Here is a 21,864-nt window from a genome sequence, read left to right on the forward strand (position 1 = left end):
CCCGCGGTCATTCGGCCGCCTCCAGCTCCCCAGGCAAAGAACTGCATTTCTAGGGTGTCCCAAACCGGATGCTGGGAGGAGGAGGAGGAATCGGCAGCTTGGGGGGTGGGGAGGTGGATGCATAAATAAACGTTTGGAACATAAACAGGACGTGCGCCGGGAAGGACGTGGCCTCCCCTCCTGGCTATTTCTTAAATGCAAGGATATGGTGCAGAGAGAGTCCGTTCTTCGCTGCTTAAAAGCAGGAAGAAGGGGGGGTAGTTTTCTCTTTGGGCTGAGGAGGGTGGGGACGGGAGAGTGCGCGGCCCCAGCTGCCGGCCAAGGAGCTTCCCCGGAATTGAGGCCCTGAGGGCATTTAAAAGCACCCTGAGCCTGAAGTTTTCTCTTAACCCTGTATTCTGCTTCTCCCTCCTGTTGCCTAGACAGGAGACCCCTCCCACTCCCATCTCACCTCCCCATCAGAGGACACAGAGGTGCACACTGCCCTTCCTCTGACGCTGGAGGAGATCCTTACCTGTCCTGACCATTATTTATCTATAGGTCCAACCTCCATCAATTCATCTGGCTTAGTTTTAAAGTCATCCACGTGGGGAGCTGTCACAAGAGCTCATGGCAGTGAATTCCACAGTTTATGCACAGTATGAAGAAGTCCTGTCTGTCAGGTCAAAACTAAGAGACTGAGAAGGAGCAAGCTTCAGCATTTCCAGGCCTACAATAATTAGGTTTTATTTATTTAGGCAATGGCTCAACTAAGCCATTGCCGTTTCCCAAAATTTAAAATCTTGCCAGATCTGCCAGTGCTCCAGTTCCTCTCTTCCACTTCTCTGTGTGGTCCTCGGTCGATGCCGATGCAGCAATTGTGCCAGTTGCTTGGTCCAGATGGGTTGCTCTGGCTGGCAGTGGGAGAAAGTAGCCGTGGGGTGAGCGAGGCGTGGGCGGCAGATGGAGAGGGGTCCAGGGGTCCTGCACCGAAGTGCAAGGCCTGGTGGTGTGGCTAGAAAAGCAGTGGAAGGCAGGCCTGTGTCATGGCTGTGAGTGATTCTTCCTCGAAAGTCCTCCCTTTGTGTCCTGGAAGGGAGGTTTCTGCACCTGATCTGCCTGCAGGGAAGCAGCTGATCGCTACAGTGCAATCTCTTCCTCCTTTTCTGGCTCGGATAAATAAACGAGCCTTAGTGTGCCCAAGGTCTTGTCTCATTGCTTCCTGTTTGGGCTGTATAATGCATCCATTTCCTGGACCTTCTGACATGGCCTGACCCTTGGCCTGCTGCGATCCATCCGGCCGGCCGCACCTCCTCCCTCTCGCTCACTGGCGCAAGGAGCGGTGCAAGTTGGAGCATGCCACGAAGAGCGTGGCATTCAGGCCGCCGTGGCATCGGCAATGGGGGGTTGCCCTTGGGCTGCCGTTCCCAACACCCTCCTGGCAAATCATGGGTGTTCTCAACTGTTCTTGGGCTTCCTTCGTGAGCGGACCAGAGAGAGGCCGCAGCTCGGTGACAGGTCTACCGCTGGCCAGGCCGGGAGGAGGGATTCTGGGCCCTGCAGACCAAAAAGGAAAAAAATGCCAAGATTTACTGAACAGAAATCTTCAAATGCATCTTAAAAAGCAGAGACATCACCTTGCCAACAAAAGTCTGCATAATCAAAGCTATGGTTTTTCCTGTAGTGATGTACGGAAGTCAGAGCTGGACCATAAAGAAAGCTGGATGCCGAAGAATTGATGCTTTTGAATTGTGGTACTGGAGGAGTCTCTTGAGAGTCCCCTGGATGGCAAGGAGAACAAACCTATCCATTCTGAAAGAAATCAACCCTGAGTGCTCACTGGAAAGACAGATCCTGAAACTTTTGGCCATCTCATGAGAAAATAAGACTCCCTGGAAAAGACCCTGATGTTGGGGAAATGTGAAGGACAGAGGAGAAAATGCTTGTCATTGAAGTGGCCAACATGAATTTGACCCAACTCCGGGAGGCAGTGGAAGACAAGAGGGCCTGGTGTGGTCTGGTCCGTGGGGTCACAATTAAACAACAACACTGAACAGAAAAGGCCATCTTCTCTTGAGGCTGCATCAATAGCCTGAGAAGATACCGGAGGCAGGCTAGAGTCAAGAGGGCAGATAAGCTCCCACGAACCATATGCGAGACACATGCTGGTGCATTAAATCCTGGGTGCTCTCAATGTAGTGATGCTGTTTCAAAACTGCCTAGCCAAGCCCCGTCTACTTGGTGTTTGAACTTGATCGTTTGGATGGTCTGTCTAAAGCTGCCTTATAGGAGACCTGCCCTTGGTCCCCTTGGCCCAAGGCTGCCCCCTCTGCCTGGCTGCCCGGTCTCTCCAAGGCAGCAGGCAGGATCCTTTCCGAGCCCTGCCCTGGAGACCCCCTGGGGAGAACCCGGAAGCTTTTGCATCCAGAAGAGACCCTCTGGACCCGGACTGGCAGCCCTGCCTCGAAGCAGGTGGGTGGAAACAGGCAAGGACAAAAAAACAAGACAGAACCCATAGATCTAATACTAAAGCTGTTTCTCTCAAGGCTGCAAAGGAGGTCCTGACAAACTCTCAAGACCCAGGAGAGAATGAAGGGACTGGATTGGTGCCGGGAGGGAGGGGCGGATCACTGAGAAATATGAGCCCCTCCCAGGCACTCCATTTCACACACACACACACACTTCAGATGCAGATTTGCTGGTGGATGTCTGGTTAAGCGACAGTGTGGGTGTGTTGTTGCCATGTTCTTGGTGCAGAATTTCACTCTCTTTTTCTTTTTTTGGGGGGGGGGAGGGCAAAAAGCTGGTGCCAAGGGCTATTTAAAAGAATGGCCTACAGGAAAAGTGGGATATCTATCATTAGGAAAGCAAATGAACAGATAAATCAAAGATGAGGTTTCACGTCCCCAGTTTTCAATAGCAGGAAGACCATGAGACAATATTGTCTACAATTATCCGTCGCAGCTTGTTGGGGATTGTTTTTTATTTGTCCGGAAAACACTTCTTTTCTCTCCCTCTTTCCCTTCCCCTCCCCACCCCCGCCTAATAAGACCCAGTCACCAAAGACCCAAAGCTGCTGGAACAGACAAGCTGGAGACCAGAAGCCAGCATTTCCTTCCATTCATGCGTTTTGTTTGGTTTGGTATGGTTTGGTTTTTCCCCAGAGCAGGATTCGGTCCCTGTTTCCTCCTTTGGCTCAGATCCTCCACACACTCTCTACCTGTTGATCTCTGCCCTGCTGTGGCTCAGAGCCAGGCTTCACCTCCCAGTTTTCAGATGTACTGAAAAAGCCCGATTTCCAAAGAGGTAACTTTGATTGTCTCAGTCAGCATGTTGGCAAAAAAAGAGGAAGGGAAAAAAATAGGGTGATGCCAACGGGTGTAGCCCTTTAAAGACTAGCAGTTTTATTTCTGTGTGGAACTTTTGTGGCTCAGGAAGTGCATGTTGATCTACAAAAGCTCACCTTACAGCGTTATGGTAAGGACTGTCACAGGCACTCTGATGTCTGGATTGGCCCTTGCAAGTCGTGTGGTGCTTTTAAGACTGACCAGTCTTTTAAAACAAATTTCTTTGGGTTACATTCCCTTCTAACAGCACGTTTTTGGGTTTTGGTTTTTCGTTTTTGGTTTGTTTGTTTGTTTTGCAACCAGCCTCTTTGCATGCAAAGCCCAAAGTATGACTCTGGTACACCAGAGTGGACCCCCCCCCCCCATTCTGGCTTCAAGGGGCTCTGCCCGGCTGCCCAAGCACGTGGACCACCTGTGGTGGCAAGACCAGCATCCCTCTTTCTGCTACAACTCTCTCTTCAGTCTTTTGTCTCATGCTGTCAAACGTGGGATCGCATCCTCCTGGAAGCCAGCCCTGAGGGAACTACCCCTCCAAACTTCCTTTTCCAAGAGGTGGTGTGTTCTTTCTTCTTCTTCCCTTCCCTTGGACTTTTGATGGCCTCATGGATGTTCTGCTGTGACCTCTAAGGCCGAGGGGAGTGCCAGGCCTCCTGTGCTGTGCCTGCTTTCCCAGAGGAAGGGGACCTTCTCCAGCCAAGAGCACCTTCCCCCTAAATCCACACGGCTTCCAGCTGGGAAAGGTATTCTGCTCCAAGGCTGCACACTCACACCTTTGAGTGTTTCCACAGATGGATCCCTACTCTCCCCCCTCCCCATTCATCCCACCCTTTGTGTTTGCTAATTTTAGGGGAAACAGGAGGCTGGAGGGAGGGAGGGAAGGGAGGCTGTAAAGGATGGGGAAACAGCCATGGCTGACAGCAGCTGGCAGGACTGTTTTTTTTAAAGCCAGCGCCATGAGCATAAATCAGTTCGGACCTGTGATGAAGGGACAGGACAGGAGAGAGGGATTTGGAAAGGGGGGGGTTACCTCCAGAAAAAAAAAACACTGGCAAGTGGAGGTGTTCATATTCCTTGATAAATCCACACCTCTTCCACCCTTTTCTTCCGAGGTGTAACTGAAAGAGAAAGTGGAGTCACCGCTTAAATTTCCACCACAAGTCAAGGTGCTGGTCTTGCCTTGTTTCAATGCGCAGCCTGGGATCCTTATGAGCCGACGGCGACAAACATTGAAGTTTCACTGGGCACAAGGACAGGGCGCAGGAGAAGCACCCAGCTGGCTGTTTCGGCAGACATGGGATGGAGGCACCAGAAGTTAACATGACACAGCGTAAGTTTAATTGTGAGGAACTGAAGCCCTAACCTCTCAGACCCACAGATCATTCCATGCTTCAAGTAATTTCAAGACATCTTGAAAGAAAGACCTGGGGAGACCTGTATTTCTTACTCAGTAGTGTTCGAAGCATTTTCACCCATTATGCCTTGGCATTGGAAAGAGCCAGGAAGCTTTTTGGTTTGAAACAAAATCTAGTGAAAACTCAGAAGCGGGCGCAGGGGTATCTAGCCACTTGGTTTCTGGTTCCTGTTTAAAGCCCTCGGCTCGGCTCCAAGGGAACCCACGTTACCTGCCACGAGGTACCTACAACGGCCTCTTGCCCACCCAGTTCCACATCCACGGAGGCCTGTTGCGTGGGGCAGTGGCCGCCAGGTGCCCCTTCGCTTGGCCCGCACAGGCGATGGCTGAGGGGGCCCTTTTGCGGGGGGGGGGGTGCCCACTGTCTAAAATATCGACACAGCCACAGCTGCTTGGCATTCGCTCCTCACTGGCACCTCTTTGCCAAGCGGGGATTCTCTCAAGAGGGGACTGCTTTCTTTTCCTCTCTCAGTTCACCCCCATTACCAAAAACAAGAAAAGAAAAGCCATTTCTTTTCAGGAGTTAATTGCCCCTCTCTCTTTGGCCTTCCTGGTGGCTGAGCCAATATTTTGACATCCTCTTTTCTTTAATGCCATAATAATGTTTGTTTACAGGGAGCGTGGCAAAGGAAGCCAGACGGCGATGCCCGGTTTCTGAATGCCCAGTTCCCTGAAAAGGAGTCCTGGCTGCTTCCCCGAGAGGCCCGTCCTTTCCCCCTTTGATGCCAACTAGGGGGGGTGGCATTTGGGGGGTGGGGGTTGCCCATTGAGGAGCTCCATCCATCAGAGGGGCCTTTCTGGATTAGACAGGGAGCCCCATTCTGTGCCATAATCCCTCCTGCTGAAAGCAGCTGGCAGAAGGGCCCTGGGGGGGCGCCCCCCCACAGAAGGCAAGAGGGTGGCGAGGGAGCCTGCCCTCCACAACACGACACCCTCCACACCCATTGGACTACAACTTCCATTATCCCATGTCAATAGTGCTGGCTGGGAATGATAGGTGGAGGGGGGCAATCGCTGTGAAGCACTCCGGGTCGAGGAAGGCTGCTCCATCCTTTCTCTCCCTGGCACCCAGGTATTAAAGCACAGTTTGGAGGGAGATCGCACACAACACGGGGGCTCTTTGGTCACTGGCAGCCTTTGTTTGCCCCTCCCCCCCCCGCAGCTCTCATGGCATAAATCTCCTTAATGCCCCCACCCTGAGACATTCGGACCCCACCTCCTCTTGGCCTTTCTTCCTACCACCATCACTTCCTTTCCTTTCCTCTCTTCCCCCCCCCCCCATTTTCCATATATCTGGTTTGAAACTCCTTCCCTTGTTTGTAGGCCCTCTTGTCCTGGTTTCTAACCCACCTACTCCATGCTCAGGGATGGGTGGGTGTGTGCGCGCACGTGCGCGTGTGCCTCTTTCCTCTGGTGGTGCAGGAGTGCTTTTTGTGTTGCTAATCCACGAGGGCGGATCCCCTCCCCCTCCCTCTCCCCCTCCCCCACTTTCCACCATGTGTCCAGGTGTGAAAAAGTGTGCCTCCTCTTGGGGAGGGGCTTGCTTGCTCCCTCCTTCAGCAAAGGGGAGGCATTTCACACCCGGTGGGGGCAGGGGGGCCCCCTCCTCCTCTAGCACCATTCCTGTTGCCTCTGCCACCTTTGTCTGGCCCATGTGGGGGGGGGAGGGAGTGCGAGAAGCCCCAGGAAAGCAGGTCCCTGGGAAAGCCACGAAGGCCCTCGGAAAGGGGGAGGAAGTCCAGACCCACTGGGGCATGAGTTCGGTTTTTCCCTCTGGACTCTGGAGATCCACCTTAACAAGGCACCCCTACCTTGGGTGTCCCCTCAGAGTTTTCCCAGCATCTTGCAGGCCCCGACTTCGGAGCTGGGTAACTGAGCATGAATCCGACTGAGCATCAATCCTGAGCCCCTGAAGGACGGGGCCCTTTGCCTTTGTCACTCAGAAGGCCTGCCAACGTTTTGTTGGGTTTTGTAGAGCAAACTCTTGAGTTTTGTCTCCACTTCGGCCGGCTACAAACCAAACTCTTCCTGCTCCCATCCAAGAACGTCCTTTCCACTCCATGACTCTTGTTTCCTCCCCGGTTTCTGCTGGTTCCAAAACACACTCCTGCAGCAGGAGAACCTTCCCAGTGTGGAGGAGCTTCTTTTGGGGTTTTTTAATTTAAGACAAATGGCCAGCATTTAATTTGTGCCATGTCAGGATCCTATCTTCAAACTACTAAGAAAGATGAGATGAAAACAGCCCTGGGTCAAGGGCCGGATGCATGGGCCCTCAAGCGTCTGATTTAGTCAAAGGCAACCTCGGGGATCCTACCAGAAGGTTGGACCCGGACACGGCGGGTCATACTCTGGGAGTGGAAAGACTCTGGAGTAAAGGCCTGGGGCTGCATCCACACTCCTCTCCCAGGCCCTCCCTCCCACCCACCACCTACTTCTCCTTCTTCCTCTTCTGCTCCCTTCTACATTACTTTGAATGATCAGCTGTAACAATCTGCACTTTTCAGGTCTCCTTACACAACCAAGCATACTAGTTTTCTGTATTTGTGTTTTTTTTTTAAATTCCTTCCTCTCAGTTCACTCCCTTTAGTGTCTCTTCTTTGGCCCCCTCCCGATCTAAGTCATCCTTCCAATTCTGCAGTCCAGGCCTGGCAGGCATCACCGAGGTCCCCTCTTGCCACCGTCAGAGCAAGACAGCGCTGAAGCAGAATTAAATGCACCAGCAGGAGGGGGAGGCAGCCCACCCGGGCATACTGTGTGTGTGTGTGTGTGTGTGGTGGTGAGGGAGACTTTAGAGCGGGCAGGTGCGGCGATTAGCATACAGCTGAGGCCGGTCCTTCTGCTCTCAGAGAGAAATGCCTTCCACCCCCACCCCACCCCACCCCACCCCCGTGCAGCGGGATCCTCCTCAGCCAGTCACCCAAAATGCTTGCCAGCAGCTGCCTGTCTCTCGAGCAAGTCTGGACTTTTTAAAAGGAAAGGTTGGGGGAGCAGACCCGGCCGCCTTTTGTGCAGAGCTGGTCACTCAAAAGCCGGGGGGAGCCGAGCCTGCTGGTAACAAGCGGGCCCGCCAGGCGCGCTGCCAGGTTCCTTGGGGGTGGGGCGGGGGGGACACCTCTCCGCCCCAGGCCTTCCCCAGGCCGTTGCCGCCGGGCTCCCTGGATGCGCCCCGCTTTCCTGCCTCTTTGCTGCTCGGGCTCCGGCCTTGGCCGACCTCCCCAGGACTTCCCATCTCGGGAGTTCTTGGGCTCCTCTCCCTGCAAAGCCAGGTGTTGTCCCTCCTCCGCTGCCCCCCCCCCGCATCTCCTGCTCTTCCGGAGGGACGTTTCCTAAGTGTGCTTCGTGATTCCCCACCACCACCCCCACCCCCACCACCACCCCCGACGACGATCTCTTGGCTTTACTCTTAGGGGCTGCCTGGCGGTCCCGACTCTCTGCGCCGCCTGTCCTGACTTGGAGGGAGGGAAACGTTCCCAAGAAGTAGGAAAGCGGCTCCAGGCAGACGCAGCAGCTCCCTGGCCTACCTGGCCGGGCTGTTGCGCGGGCCGGGAGGGGAGAAGCAGCACGTGCGCCCCGCGGGAAGCAGGCGGGAAGCCGAGGTGTCCGGCCGCTTACCTCCTCGCCCCGCCCGGCCCCGCCCGGCCCCGCCTTCCCCCGAGGCTCCCGAGAAGGGACAGCCCCCCCTCCGGGACCCCGGGAGGCGGAGCCCCGGGCGCGGCCCATAAAAGCCCCCGGAGACGCCGCGCCCCCGCCATTGCCCGCCAGCCCCGCCGCCGCGGCCGCCGCTCTCTTCCCGGGGAGGGCTCCAGCGCTTCGGCCGGCCGACCCGTCCCGTCCGTCCCGTCCGGTGCTCGCTCGGCTTGGCCCCAGAGGAGCCCGCCGGCTGCCTTGCCTCGCCTCGCCTCGCCTCGCCCTGCCTAGCCTGCTCGCGGCGCCCGGGAGCCAGGCGGCTCTTGGTCCCCCAGCCCAGCGCGTCCGGCATGGCCCGGCCGGTGCGCCTCCTGGCCGGCGCGCTCCTGGTCCTGCTCGGCGTCCCGCCGGTGAGTCGCGGGGGGGGGGACGGGGACGGGGCGCCGGCAGAAGAGGAGGGAGGCCCGCGCTCGGCCAAGGCTTCCTCGGGAGGCGGGGGGGCGCAGCCGTCGGGGTAGCGGGGGCTCCGCAGGGCGCCCGCGGTCCCTCTGCCGGCCCTTTCGGGCGCGGGGTCCGGCCCTGGCGCCTTCGGCCTCCCAGCGGCGGGCGGGGGCCCCGACGGGCGGAGAGCCTAACGGGTCGGGCCGGGGGGTCGGGCCCGGGGGGGCGGGGGCGTTTCCAGCCGGGAAAAGTGGCGCCGGCGGACCGAGGAAGGCGCATGTGAGCGGGGCGGGGGCCCCGGAGAGGCTGCGGCTGCTGGGCAGGCGGGGGTCCCGGTTGCCTCCGGGGAGCCCTTTCCGTCGGAGGCGCTCCCGGGGATGGCGGGGGAGAGGGCGGCGCCCCGGCCGGCGGGCGGGTTGGAGGTCCCGCGCCCATTGGACTCCGGGAGGGCGGCCGGGGGCGCTCGGCTCTCGGGGCAGCGGCACCTCCGCGCTCCGCAGTGGCTCCCCAGGAGGAGGAGGAGGAGGCGGCCGGGCGGGTGGGCGAGCGAGCGAGCGAGCGGGCACCTTCGGGAGCCGCGTGTGCACGTGTGTTCTTGGGCCCGCCAGCCGGCCTCTGAGCGCTGCGGAGCAGGGGGGGGAGAGCAGGGGCTTCGGGTCCTCGGAGGAGAAGCCACCATTTTCTGTGGCCGGGGGGGGGGGAGTGTTGCCCAGTTGTCTGTGAGCCCCTCACTAAGAAGGACCCCCTAAGAAGGTCTCTAGAGAAGACGCCTTCCTTTCCCCCCCCTCCCCGCCCCACCCCCGAGGGGATCCCCCTGCAGAGCTGGCCCCGGGCAATCCAGGCTGAGCGGCCGGGCCTCTGGCCAGCGACTGAAGGGGCTCCTTCTTTCTTTCTTTCTTTCTCCCTTCCTTCCTTCCTTCCTTCCTCCGGCAGGCCGAGCAGGCGGGGGCCTTTGAGCTCCAGGTCCATTCCTTCACCACGAGCAGCAGCCCTCGGAGCCTGTGCCCCCCCCGCGGGGCTCCCCCCTGCCGCCTCTTCTTCCGGGTCTGCCTGAAGCACGCCCAGGCCGTGGTGTCCCCGGAGCCGCCCTGCACCTTTGGAGCCGCCCTGAGCGACGTGGTCCTCGCTGATCATCGCCGTGCTGTGGCCACCAGCCGGCCCATCCGGGTCCCCTTCCACTTCAAGTGGCCGGTGAGATCCTTCCCAAGCTTGCGCCCCCGCGGGGCCGCTTGAGCATCGAACCCCCCCCCCCCCCGCCCAAGTGGCTCTGAAGCCTCTCTCCCTTTGGCGCTTCTTTGGGTCGCTTCTCTCACCCCTGTCCTCACGGCTTCCTTGCGGTTTCCGGGCGCAATGGATGCTGCTTTCTAAGCTTAAGCCTATGCCTAGAAGAAAGAAATGGGGGGGGGGAACTTCTGGCAGAGAGAGGGGCCCACTTGTTGGGTGACTCGGTCTACCTGCCGGCCTTTTTTTACTCTGCTCTCCCTCCAGGCTTGGTGCCCCCCTTGAGCCCTTATCAGAAGAAGAAAACAGCCCAGAGCTCAGCCAGATGTTTCTGGGGAGCTTCCCCAGCAGCAGGTCCCCCAAAAGTGGCCTCCTCTGAACCCCACGGAGTGGCTTAGGCCTAGGAAGAGTTTCCAGCCATAGCCTCCCTGCTCCACACAGACAGGCAGCAGGTTGTTGCAGGGGCTGTGTGCCCAGCTGAGGCACTGGAGCCCTTTGTGGGCGGAAGGAGTGGCCAGGGGTGATGGGTGCACCCCGCTCAGCGTGCACAGGATTGCTTCCATAAACCCAGGACACTCTGGATTCCTGTCTCTCTTTTCCCCTCCCACCCCCACCCCATGCCATGCTGCCAACAGCCTTCCTCAGAGCCAAGAAGGGTTTCCCAAAATCCCTTGGGGATCATGGCACCAGGGAGAGGGAGAGGAGGGGGCACAGAAGCCAATGTGGGGAAATTGGAGGGTATTTTCCAAATCTGAATGTGGTGGTTGATGCTTTATTCTAGCAGGGCAGGGCAGGGCAGCTTTCAGTTCTTAGAAGGGATAGTGGCCCTAAGAGAGAGGTGATATGCCACGGTTTTATTAAAAGAAAGACCAGCTTGTTTGATTTGGTCAAGCAGAAGGAAATAATGCCTTGTGACAAACTCTAGCCACAAAGGGAGATGGGGGTGAATACATTGAGTTGTCCTCCAGAGGTAGATACATGACAATGCTTGCAGTTATATAAAGCTGCCTTCAGTAACTTATCCCCTGGATCCTCTTCACATTAATTTTTATTTTATTTTTCCTCCTCTTGTATATTAATTTTAGATCAAGATAAGGGAATCACCATACTGACTGTCTTGTTATCTGGGATCTGTTGTGACAGCTTCCCTTTTTGTAAAACCGAGAGTAATTGCTCAGGACTTGTTCTCTAATTTTCCAATTCAGAGATATGGGTTCTGGTCTCTCATTGAATAGTAATTGGCTTTATAGCCATCACACACACACACACACACACACACACCAAACACACACACACAAAAACACACACACACACACACACACACATTATGCCTGCTGGGCAGAGTACGTGGTGTTTGGTGTCACAAGATTATCAAGTGTCTTTTAAAAAAATAAACTTGTAGCTTGCAGCCACTCTTACACAACTGTTAGTGCTTTGGGGGTTTTTAATCCTAGGTTTTATTATTGTTGTCCTTTTATGATTCTGTAATTCATATTCAAACTGCCAACATTTTACCTCAGAATTGTCAAAGTTTCAAAGTTCAGAGTTTCCTTTTCAAAAGGAAAGCCTAATGATAATTCAAAGACCCCCAGAATCCTCTGCTGGATTTAACATTCCTGTCTGTTAATTAGGCCATTTAAAAAAGGTTAAGTCTTGATTCAAGAATGGCCCAAAGTGAGGGTAGCAAAGTAACCGTCTGTCAGGGGCCCTCCCCTCCCCCCCCCCCACTGGGAGAGGCAACCAGGGGCCGTGGGGGGGCTGAGGGGGGGAAATCTCTCCCCTCCCGGAGCTGTGTGGCAAAAGGCTTGGATGGTGGCTCCTGGTGGTTGTGGCCGCCTGCCTCTCACGCCCCGTGGGACCAACAGCTGCCACGGAAAGGCAGGGGAGCCGTGGCCCTCCTGGGCACGTGGCCGCCCAAGCGCAGGCCTCTGCCTTTTCCTCAGCTGCATTGAGGTTGCTGGGGGGGGGAAGGGCCCCCCCCCGCCCCAGCCCCTCTTGCCCTCCCCTCCGCGGGCCCTCCCCCTTGAGGAAGCCAATGCCACTCCTTCAGCACACCCGCGCCCACTCGGGACCCGCTTCGTGGGAGGAGGCACCAGTCCCGGAGGCCTGGCTCCAGGGGAAGTCGCGCCTCAGGGTGCTGGGCCCCAGAAGCCCTGGGAGTGACCGGGATGTGGTGGGCTTTGAGCCTTTAGCCCCCCCCCGCCCTCCCCCCCCCATCTGACCAAAGCTGAACAAACAGCAAAGACAAAACAATCCTGAGGAGAAAAGTCACTTCAGTTTTATTTCGAAAGCTGTTTGATACAGAAGATGGGGGCGGCAGTGGCACCTGACAACACGGGCTGTGTGTGTGTGTGTGTGTGTTCAGATGAGAGAAAGTTAAAAATAAGGAGTTTTTTCGCCTCCCTCACACAGTTTATTAAAAATAGTTTGGATTTTAGTTAATGGCCAGAAGGGAGGCAACTCCATAGCGGCTTTTGTGGAACTATAGATGTGTGTTTTTGTTAAGGGTGCCATTCTTTCAAGCTGCTTCAGGAATATGCCTATAGGTTGCAAAGCACAATCTCAATGTTGAAAAGCTTTCCTTTATGGGGTCCTGCTCTGTTCCCCAGAGAGAGAGAGAGAGAGAGAGAGAGAGAACTAAAGTGGGAACTTTAGTTTCCCACACAAACTGACCTCCTCATTAATCATTAGTAATACAGTTTGGCATAGGAGACAACAATGGGAGGGCAAAGCCAATGGCTCCACCCAAAAAAACTTGTTTTTTATGGAAAATAAATGTGGATTTGGCATCATTGCCAGCAGAGTTTTTGTCTCAAAGCGGAAATTCTGCAGTGGTGATGCCATTGAAGAAAAAGCTTCTAGGCTACCTTCCAGAATCTGGAAAGGCCAAGGATCCCCCTTTTTAGTGTCTTGTTCCCACAGACCAGCTTCACCCTTTTGTTTTGTCATCTGTGAGGTGGAATCGAGGGCTGGGATGGATGCTCGCAACGGAGATGGTGGCTCTGCCTGAAGTTGCTTGCGGCAGATACCACACAACCCCCCTCCCCAAAAATGACCAACCCACAGAACTGCATCTCCACCACCCCAGAAGAGAAAAGGACAACCCAACGCAACTTCCCTGCATATCTGCCCACCTTTTCCTCTTTCCTTCTGCCCCACCACCTCAAGTCCCTCATTTGCCGCCTCTCTGTTTCTCGGCCTTTCAGGGTACATTCTCCCTCATCATTGAATCCTGGAGGGCTGACTCGGGAGATCCATCCACAGGTAATGTTTGCTTAAAAGGTTAGTAACATGTTGGAAAGGTTGCCTAGAGACACCTTCTCATGCCATATGACCAGCAGATAATGCTGGCTGGCATTATAGTCCAAATAACTGGAGTAGCTAGAGTCCCACTATATGTGTGTGTGTTGGAAGGGGTGTGTTGTAATGGACGAGTGGCGTTTTATGCCTGGCATGTTTTGAGGTAAACGCTCCCTTCCATCCATCCATCCTTTCTTCAGGCTCCCCAATGATGATCACCTGCAAGGAAGCGGTCCTTTAGATAGCTTGTCCCAAAACCATTCATTGCCTTATAGGTCAACACCAGGAGCTTGATTTGTGCCCAGAAATAAGCTGGAGGCCTATGAAGCACATGGGGTGGGCTGTCTTGCAGGCACATTTTGCCCTAGCTGTCTTTTCACAACATTTTTAAAGGGCATGTGTCACAGTAAAGGATTAGGACATGCCTCCCTGTGGTTAGGTCTTTTTTTCCCTCAAGAAAGTGCTTCAGCTGAACCTGGCCACTGCCACCACCTGGCCTTCCAGAAGGAGAAGGATCCAAAAGAACACCCACACTCCGTGGCTGACCTTGGGGGGGGGCATTTCTGCCCAGGTTGCGCCCTGTGTTTGCTCCTCGGGTGGCCAACAGCCCCTCCACTCTTCCTGGCTTGAGCCTGATTCCTCACTGCCTCCAGGCAGTTCTGGCAGACTACCCTGCCACCGCTGGCCTGCCTCAAGAAGGACAGGTGGAAGCGATGTCGTGATCTTATTGATGCAAAGCCGTGAGGCTGAAGGTTACTGGGAAAAGAAGGCAGCCCCCCACTGACACATCTTTTGGGGCCAGGGACCTCAGTCCTGCTGATGTGCCTTTTAGGAGGAAGCGACAGAAACTCTGGAGCACAGTGTACCTGTCCTGGTGTTTATGCCATCCTCCTTTTTATTGTGCCCATGAAAAGTACCATGAACATCTGAAGAGTGCACAGGTAAAAGGTATCCTCCTGAACAGCTGCTCCAGGACTACTCTGTGTGCCTGCTTTCATACAGGTGTCGCTTTCTTTCAGTGTGGAATGCCCTTCGTTCTTCTTCTCAGAGATTTAACCCTCATTCCTGGCTGGTAGATCTCTTCCTATGCCCCCTCCCCAAAGCTTTGCAACCCTGCCCAACTGTCATTCTCCCTCCTTCCAGACGATGCCCAGCGGCTGATCAGCCGTCTGGCTACACGCCGTCGCTTGGCTGTGGGCGAGGACTGGTCTCAAGACGTCCAGCTGGGAGACCAGAGTGAGCTGCGCTACTCCTACCACGTCACCTGCGATGAGCACTACTATGGGGAGAGCTGCTCGGATTACTGCCGCCCACGAGATGATACCTTTGGGCACTACACATGTGATGAACTGGGCGGCCGGATATGCTTAGCAGGGTGGCGAGGCGAGTACTGCTCCGAGCGTAAGTAGCCATGAGGGTGCAGGGGAGGCGGCTGTGGCTGGAGGGGCGGGATAGCGGCTGAGCTTCCCTTGGCCTTCTCAGGTGTAGCACAGGATGTCCCCTTGCTTTTGGACTCTGGTAAGGCTCACCTTGTGGCGACAGGGCTGGGCAGGTAGGGAAAGGCGTTACCCTCCTGCAATTTCAAAAATCACTTTTCCTGTCATGTAGTTGGGAAGCAGGCATCAAAAGAAATCAATCAAAGACAAATGCAGTCATTACCACTCACTCCAATTTCACACTCAGTCGAATGAATATCTGGCTGAAGAAAAACATACACCATGGATTGATGGGCTTCTCTTCAGTGAGATTGCTGGCTCTGGAGCCAGAGGTTGGAAATGCACCCCAGGGATTCTCCAAAAGTACTCGCAAGGAGAACAAGCCTATCCATTCTAAAGGAAATCAACCCTGAGTGCTCACTGGAAGGACAGATCCTGAAGCTGAGGCTCCAATACTTTGGCCATCTCATGAGAAAAGAAGACTCCCTGGAAAAGACCCTGATGTTGGGAAAGTGTGAAGGCAAGATGAGAAGGGGATGACAGAGGATGGGGTGGTTGGACAGTGTCTGTGAAGCAACCAACATGAATTTGACACAATTCCGGGAGGCAATGGAAGACAGGAGAGCCTGGTGTGCTCTGGTCCGTGGGGGTCACGAAGAGTCAGACACGACTAAACGACAACGACTCTCAAACAATAGAGATTCCTGAAAGAGATTGCTATAACTGAATCAACATAGTGGCACATCATTTTTACTGTAATATTCCTTGTGCCCATGTAAATTCTTTGGGGATTTCATTGTGAACTTGATCCTTTTCTCTGCTGAGAAGGAATTGAAAATGAAACAGTTTCCAGGAGCTTCAGAAGAAAAGGAAATTATTTCTGTATGCGATGCAAAAGAAAGATAAAGCACTCAGGGCTGCAGGATGTGATGTGGGAGCCCCCACACTTACGTGGCTTTAACAGAGGAGTAGCCGAGTTCATGGGGGCAAGGGCTGGACTAGAAGATGGGATTACAGTCCACTCATGGGTGGAGGAAGGATGGGTAGCCCCCATGTCTGGCTGGCAGGTTTCCCAGGGGCAGCTGGGTGGCTACTGTGAGGGGGGGGGCTGGATGCTGGGCATGATGGTCTGACCCATCTAATCCAGTGGTTCCCAACCTCAGCTCCGCAGAGGTTCTTGGATGAACACTCCCAGAAAGAAGCCTTCAATGCTAGCTGTCCTGGCACAGCTTTCTGGGAGCTGTAGTCCAAGAACATCTGCAGTTGGGAGCCCCTTTACTAGTCCATTGCTATGTTGTTCACCATGCTTTCCTTTTGAGTCAAAATATCCTGATCTTGCTAACTTGCAGGAGCCACCTGCCTTCTAAAGGGGAGGTGTGCCATGTTTGGGATCATAGCAAAACCCGAATTGTTTTGCCCGTTCTTGTGTTTCCTCTGGGATATGCCGGAGCTTTTAATGACATTAACAAAATGTAAAGAAACCACAAAGTGTACACATGTCTATCGATCTCTTTAACGCTGCAGAGCAATTTATCTTGTTTGCCATTGGCAAATTATAATTATCAGAGCGATCAGGAAGAAGTTTGTTGACTTAGGTTTACACCTCTTTGAGGGACATTTAGGATCCTCACTTTTAGGAGGGTTCAGATTTCTTGTCAGTCAGTCTCAAGAAATGAATTCTGGCAAAAAGGAGGAAGGGAGTCATTCTTTTTCAGTAGCATAATTAATAGGATGAAAAATGGAAAGATCTTTAGTATAAGGTAAGAAACATTTAGTCTGAAAGCAGGTTTTAAAAATCTATCCAATTATGAGCAGTGGTGACAAAGGGGCTGGAAATGTCCCATATTTTACCTGTTACAAGGTGTGCAGGTTCCCCACCGACAGGGATAGACAGCAGATTCAATATGTTGTACCGTTCATAATTAACCAACAGAATTCATGGCCACAGGTGGGCCTTTCAAAAGTCCAAGGAGTAGCAACTGGTTTTTAGCTGTCCTAGGAAATTGGTATTCCAGCTTGAATCCAGAACAAAATGATTAGAACATTGTTGAGGCAATAAAGCTTTCCTGCCCTCCTTCAGAACAGGTGTTGCTTCTGAGGCCTCTCTAATGAGAGGTGATGGCATCTGGAGCCTTGCAAATGGGTCCTGACTGCTGAGAAATTGATGCTTTGGAATTGTGGTGCTGGAGGAGATTCTTGAGAGTGCCCTGGACTGCAAGGAGAACAAAACTATCCGTTCTGAAGGAAATCCAATCCTGAGTGCTCACTGGAAGGACAGATCCTGAAGCTGAGGCTCCAATACTTTGGCCATCTCATGAGAAGAAAAGACTCCCTGGAAAAGGCTCTGATGTTGGGAAAGTGTGAAGGCAGGAGGAGAAGGGGACGACAGAGGATGAGATGGATGGTCGAAGGGACCAGCATGGATTTGATCAAACTTCGGGAGGCAGTGGAAGACAGGAGGGCCTGGTGTGCTCTGGTCCATGGGCTCATGAGTCGGACACGACTTAATGACTAAACAGCAACAACAAATGGGTCCTGCAAATGTTGTAGGACTTGACAGGGTTGCTTGACAGGAGCGAGGGGAAGTGCCCCTCAGTTTCAACAAGACCTCTTCAGATCCGAAGTTGAACTTCCAACCTCCTTCCCTTCTTGAGCTGGCTGGCTGGAGCTGGAGGGCAGCTTGTTTGGTCCAGCAAAATAATCCATGTTCTCAAAGTGGCTCTCAGTGGAAAATGGGGGAGCCTCAAACTGGCCAGATGGCCCTTTGCAAAATAAGCCCTTTCAGTCAGGGGTGGGTGGGGTTTCTTTCATCCCCTTCTCCTCTGCTCCCCCGAGGGGATGCAAACAGTAGCAATCTGACCGCAGACTATCCAGGAAGTCATTCCTTCTGAGCAGGAAGACTTTGCCCCCTGATCTGATGACACAGGTTTTGAGAAATCCATGCTCTGGGAGATGGCTTCATTTCATGCTGCTTTGGGCATTCCTCCCCTTTTGTCACTGAGGATGGTGGACGGTCGCCTTAAGCAAATAGGTGGGTTTCCTGGCAGACTCTTCTCTAACTAGGCCATCTTTGCTGAGACATTGGGATCAGGGAGGATGGTAGTCATGGGCTGCAGCTGCAGATTGATAGTTCAGGACGTTAAAGTTGAAAGATATGCAAGGGCTAAGTAGACACACGCCTTTCCCCCTTCCCAGTACCTTAAAACAGAGGGAAGAGAAGCAGGCTGAAAGGCACACCGTCCCAGCCCTCGTGGGCCTTGCCAGTCTCCATGGAAATGGCTCCAGGCCTGAGGAATCCCTCCTTTTACAGCCCCTTTAATCGCAACGGTTTAATTGCCTCACAAAGCTTCCCCTCGGAGGCTTGGCATATGGAAGGGCTGGTTAACTTCCCAAGGGGAAAGGTGAGGGGGAGAGAGAGAGCCAGCCAGGGCCAAGCCGGCCCTGCACTTCTAGCCCGCCTTTTGTCGCTGCCTGGTGTGCCTCGGCTGGGAAGGAGGCCCCCTCGTAAAAGTGGGTCGGGGGGGGCAATCCCCCCACTCTCTTTTTTTCACCAGACACTCCGCTTTTGTTCCCAAGGAACAATGGAGAGCAGCCAGAGATGAAAAGGAGACACGTGTTCCAGCTTGGCCAGGCTCTGTCCTGTGGTGGCTCGCCTTTTTGGGTGGCATGTGGGCCTTTTGTTTGGGGCAGTGGCAGGCGCCAGATGTTGGTGTGATGCGTGAAATATATACAGCAACAGCACTGGCCTCTCTCTCTCTCTCTCTCTCTCTCTCTCTCTCTCTCTCTCTCTCTCTCTTTTTCTCTCTCTCTTTCTCTTTCTGTTTGACTCTCTCTTCAGCCATTTGTCTGCCCGGCTGCAGCCACAGCCACGGGTTCTGCGAGAAACCTGGGGAATGCAAGTGCCGGATTGGCTGGCAAGGGCCCTTGTGCGAGGAGTGTGTCCGTTACCCAGGTTGCCTTCACGGCACTTGTGCACAGCCCTGGCAATGCAACTGTCAGGAAGGCTGGGGCGGGCTCTTCTGCAACCAGGACCTCAACTACTGCACCAACCACCACCCATGCAAGAATGGCGCCACCTGCACCAACACAGGCCAAGGGAGCTACACCTGCACCTGCCGGGCTGGCTTTGCGGGGACCAGCTGCGAGATCGAGACGAATGAGTGTGACAGCAACCCCTGCAAGAACGGAGGCAGCTGTAATGTCAGTATTGCACCTTCCCCCCTCAAACTTCCTGTCCCTCTCCTCACCTCCTTCCTAGCCCTTCAATTGTTATGTAGTACAAAGGCAGAATTTAGCTTGAGGAAAGACTTTTTTTGGGGGGGGTGTTCTGCAGTCTAGGGATGGGCTGGACCAGAAGCAAAATCGTGGAACAGAAATAAGGCCACATTTTGGGCTTCAGACTCTTAACTGCCAGTCACTTAGCCTTGGGAAACGCATTCCACTCTCTTGGAATTTGGGACTCTGGTGGTGGGTGGGTGTGTTTCAGGTCTGTATAAATGATGGGAAGCCAGCAAGGGATGGTGTCAGGAAGAAAGGAACTTAGCCATATAAAGAAGCCCAGAGGGCCGGATTTGGCCCCAGCACCTGGGATTCCTGACTCCTGCCCACAGGAGCCAGGCAATGGGACAGACGGTTAAGATTTTCAGAAATCTCTCTCTCTCTCTCCTCTGATATTATCTTTGGAGAGGGCGACTCCATTGAGAGCCCCACATAGATGAGGCCTGAAGTGTCCAAGGTTCAGTTACGACAGCATGTGCTACACCTTGAGAGCTCATCTTCTGCAGGAGCGATCAAGCACTTCAGGTCTTGCTATCCTAGAGGTAGACCCTCTTATCTCAGCCTCTGCATCCTTGGATATGGCCTATCATACAGGGGAGGGTGGGAAAGGTGCTTGTCCTGGTGCTGGAGGCAATATCTGAGCTCACATTTGAACAGTGGTTTGCAGCTGCTTAATATTGTGACCGCTCTGAAATATCCTTTCAGGATCTGGGCAGCGGCTACCATGGGCCAGTGGTCCTGTCCACTATTGGCCCAGGCTGCCTTGGGGAGAAGGACGTGGCCAGATCCAATCCTTGTTTTAGCCTTCCCGTAGCATGTTTCACCTCCTCTGCTTTCCTCACTTGCAAGAAGAGCTAAAAGGCAGAGAAAACAGGGTTTTCTTCAGTACATAAGCAGCACGCTTTTGCTTTTACAATATGGATGTTGCCAGAATCAAGCTATGATCTGCTTCCTTAGGGTGTCCACACCCACTGCAGAGTTGCTTCTCCTTTCAGAAGAAGAAGAAGAAAATTCTTGTGTGTATTTCCATGTAAGTCCCATGGGCTGTGATATTCTTTGGCAGGTGGGGAACGGCCTGCCTGGACAGAAGGCTGCAAGAAAGCAGAAAGCAGCATTATTTCCTCCATCATTTCTGCACAGACCATTTTCCTTTTTATGTGAAATGTGCCCGCAGAGCTCCCTGGCAAGGTCTTGAGCTAAGCTAGGTGGCACCATTTGCAGCCCTGGTGGTGCTTTTGGGAGCACTGCAGTGTATCTTCAAGATGTGTTTGAAACAAAATTCATCAAGGTAATTATGCACCAGATATCTGCGCTAAGAGAAGCTAAGCTGCATCCTGCCACATTATGCCAACTCGGTGTCTCCATTCTTTTTACATACACTCTTGCCCATCCATCTCCTTCAGTTCTCCTGTGCACAGGGAGGGGCAAGAAGGGGCTACGGGGCACAGAGGTACACGCCTATGATCACTAAAGCCCTAATTCAGCAGCTTCTCTGTCTTTTGGGATTTCATTGGGCGGTGCCTGCACACTGGCAAACATATATTCTCAACCGTGAGGGTTAGGGACTAATGTTCTTTTTCTTTTTTAATCAAGTCTGAGACTCTCAGGAAACTTCCTTCTGCATCCTGTACAGCAGTTGGTGTTTCTGCAGCAAACATGGCTGTCTGGTAAAGTCTGGAGCGCTCCTGGCCTCCTTCTTTGGTCTGCCTAATACGAGCATGTGGGACCCCAAAGACCCTCTTGAACAATGCTGTTCATAACACCAACGCTGACAGATGAAAGAGTCGTGGGGAGCCTTGCAGCCCCACACAGAAACTAGGCATTATCCATACAGAACCACCAGAATAGCTTGGTTTTCATTTTAATGGCGCACATCCTCTCTTCATAATTAGTTGACATGCGCACAGCCTGGATGACCTTGCAGTCAATCCTGATGATGCATTTGTTAGTCTGTACCAAGAGAGTAAAAGCCCACCAAGTCGCTGGATTTCTTGGGTAAGACCCACCCCAATGGAGCATGGGAAGTGGAACGCGCGCAATCTGGGTGGCCTCTTGGCCTGCTTTCCTCTTGTCTAATCCCGGCCTGCCTCATCTTCATGAACCTCCAGGTAAATTGGGTGGTGACTTGTTGAGACGTTCAGGTGGCAGACTTGGGCTGAGCCAGTGAAGATGTTCTGGAGAGAAGTGCCAGTGACCGCCGTGCTTAGGTGAAGAGTATTAAAAAACCTAAACGGTTTCTACGGCACTTCAATGGAGCTTAACAGGAACATAAGCAGGTGTGGTCTCTGGGGATGGGGGTACAGCTTTGGTGTGGGTCAAAATCCAGTTCTTCAGACACTGAATTAATGTTACTAGTCTCCAGTCTGTCCATATACACCTGCAGAATTGTTTGCTTTGGGCCTCTCCCCCCTGCCCCCCCCCCCACCTTCCAAAGTCTTGTACAGGAGCTCAGCCACCGGTAAGTTCTTAGTGTGAGGGTGAAATCTTAGGGCTCAAGGTTTAGTAAAGGACGCCCCCTGCTGGAAGACCTTGAGTGTCCTGACATCCCTGGACCCTTCCAAGCTGCTTTGGCTGTCGGCTTCCCTGCAAAGATTTCTCAAGACGGTCCTCCCAGATGTGTTCAGCTCATCCCAACCAAGGGTGGTGGTGGTTCAATTTTGCAAACAATTTTTGTGCAGTTATCTAAGTCCTGTTATTTTTCTGTCCTGAGGAAGGAGGAGAAAACCTGTAGCATTCTTGGGGGGAAGGAACTGTTACATCTAATGTTTCAGACATAGAGTTTTTAAAAAACCTATCACTTGGATGCTAGGCTAAGAGTTCCTGC

At 53.7% G+C, this 21,864-nt stretch overlaps 1 protein-coding gene across 1 annotated transcript in view; it reads left to right on the forward strand.

Annotated features, from left to right (window-relative positions):
* The first annotated feature begins 8,311 nt into the window (after positions 1–8,311).
* The window catches only part of DLL3 (delta like canonical Notch ligand 3), a 36,573-nt gene continuing 23,020 nt past the window's right edge, over positions 8,312–21,864 (forward strand). The window contains exons 1-5 of the mRNA XM_072980168.2: positions 8,312–8,774; positions 9,739–9,996; positions 13,233–13,290; positions 14,470–14,727; positions 18,601–18,962. Coding sequence (XP_072836269.2) covers positions 8,715–8,774; positions 9,739–9,996; positions 13,233–13,290; positions 14,470–14,727; positions 18,601–18,962 — 996 coding nt within the window. The 5' untranslated portion in view covers positions 8,312–8,714. The remainder of the gene's footprint in view (positions 8,775–9,738; positions 9,997–13,232; positions 13,291–14,469; positions 14,728–18,600; positions 18,963–21,864) is intronic.

This window comes from Pogona vitticeps, chromosome 9 (assembly GCF_051106095.1).
Source record: "Pogona vitticeps strain Pit_001003342236 chromosome 9, PviZW2.1, whole genome shotgun sequence".
NCBI classification, from domain to species: domain Eukaryota; kingdom Metazoa; phylum Chordata; class Lepidosauria; order Squamata; family Agamidae; genus Pogona; species Pogona vitticeps.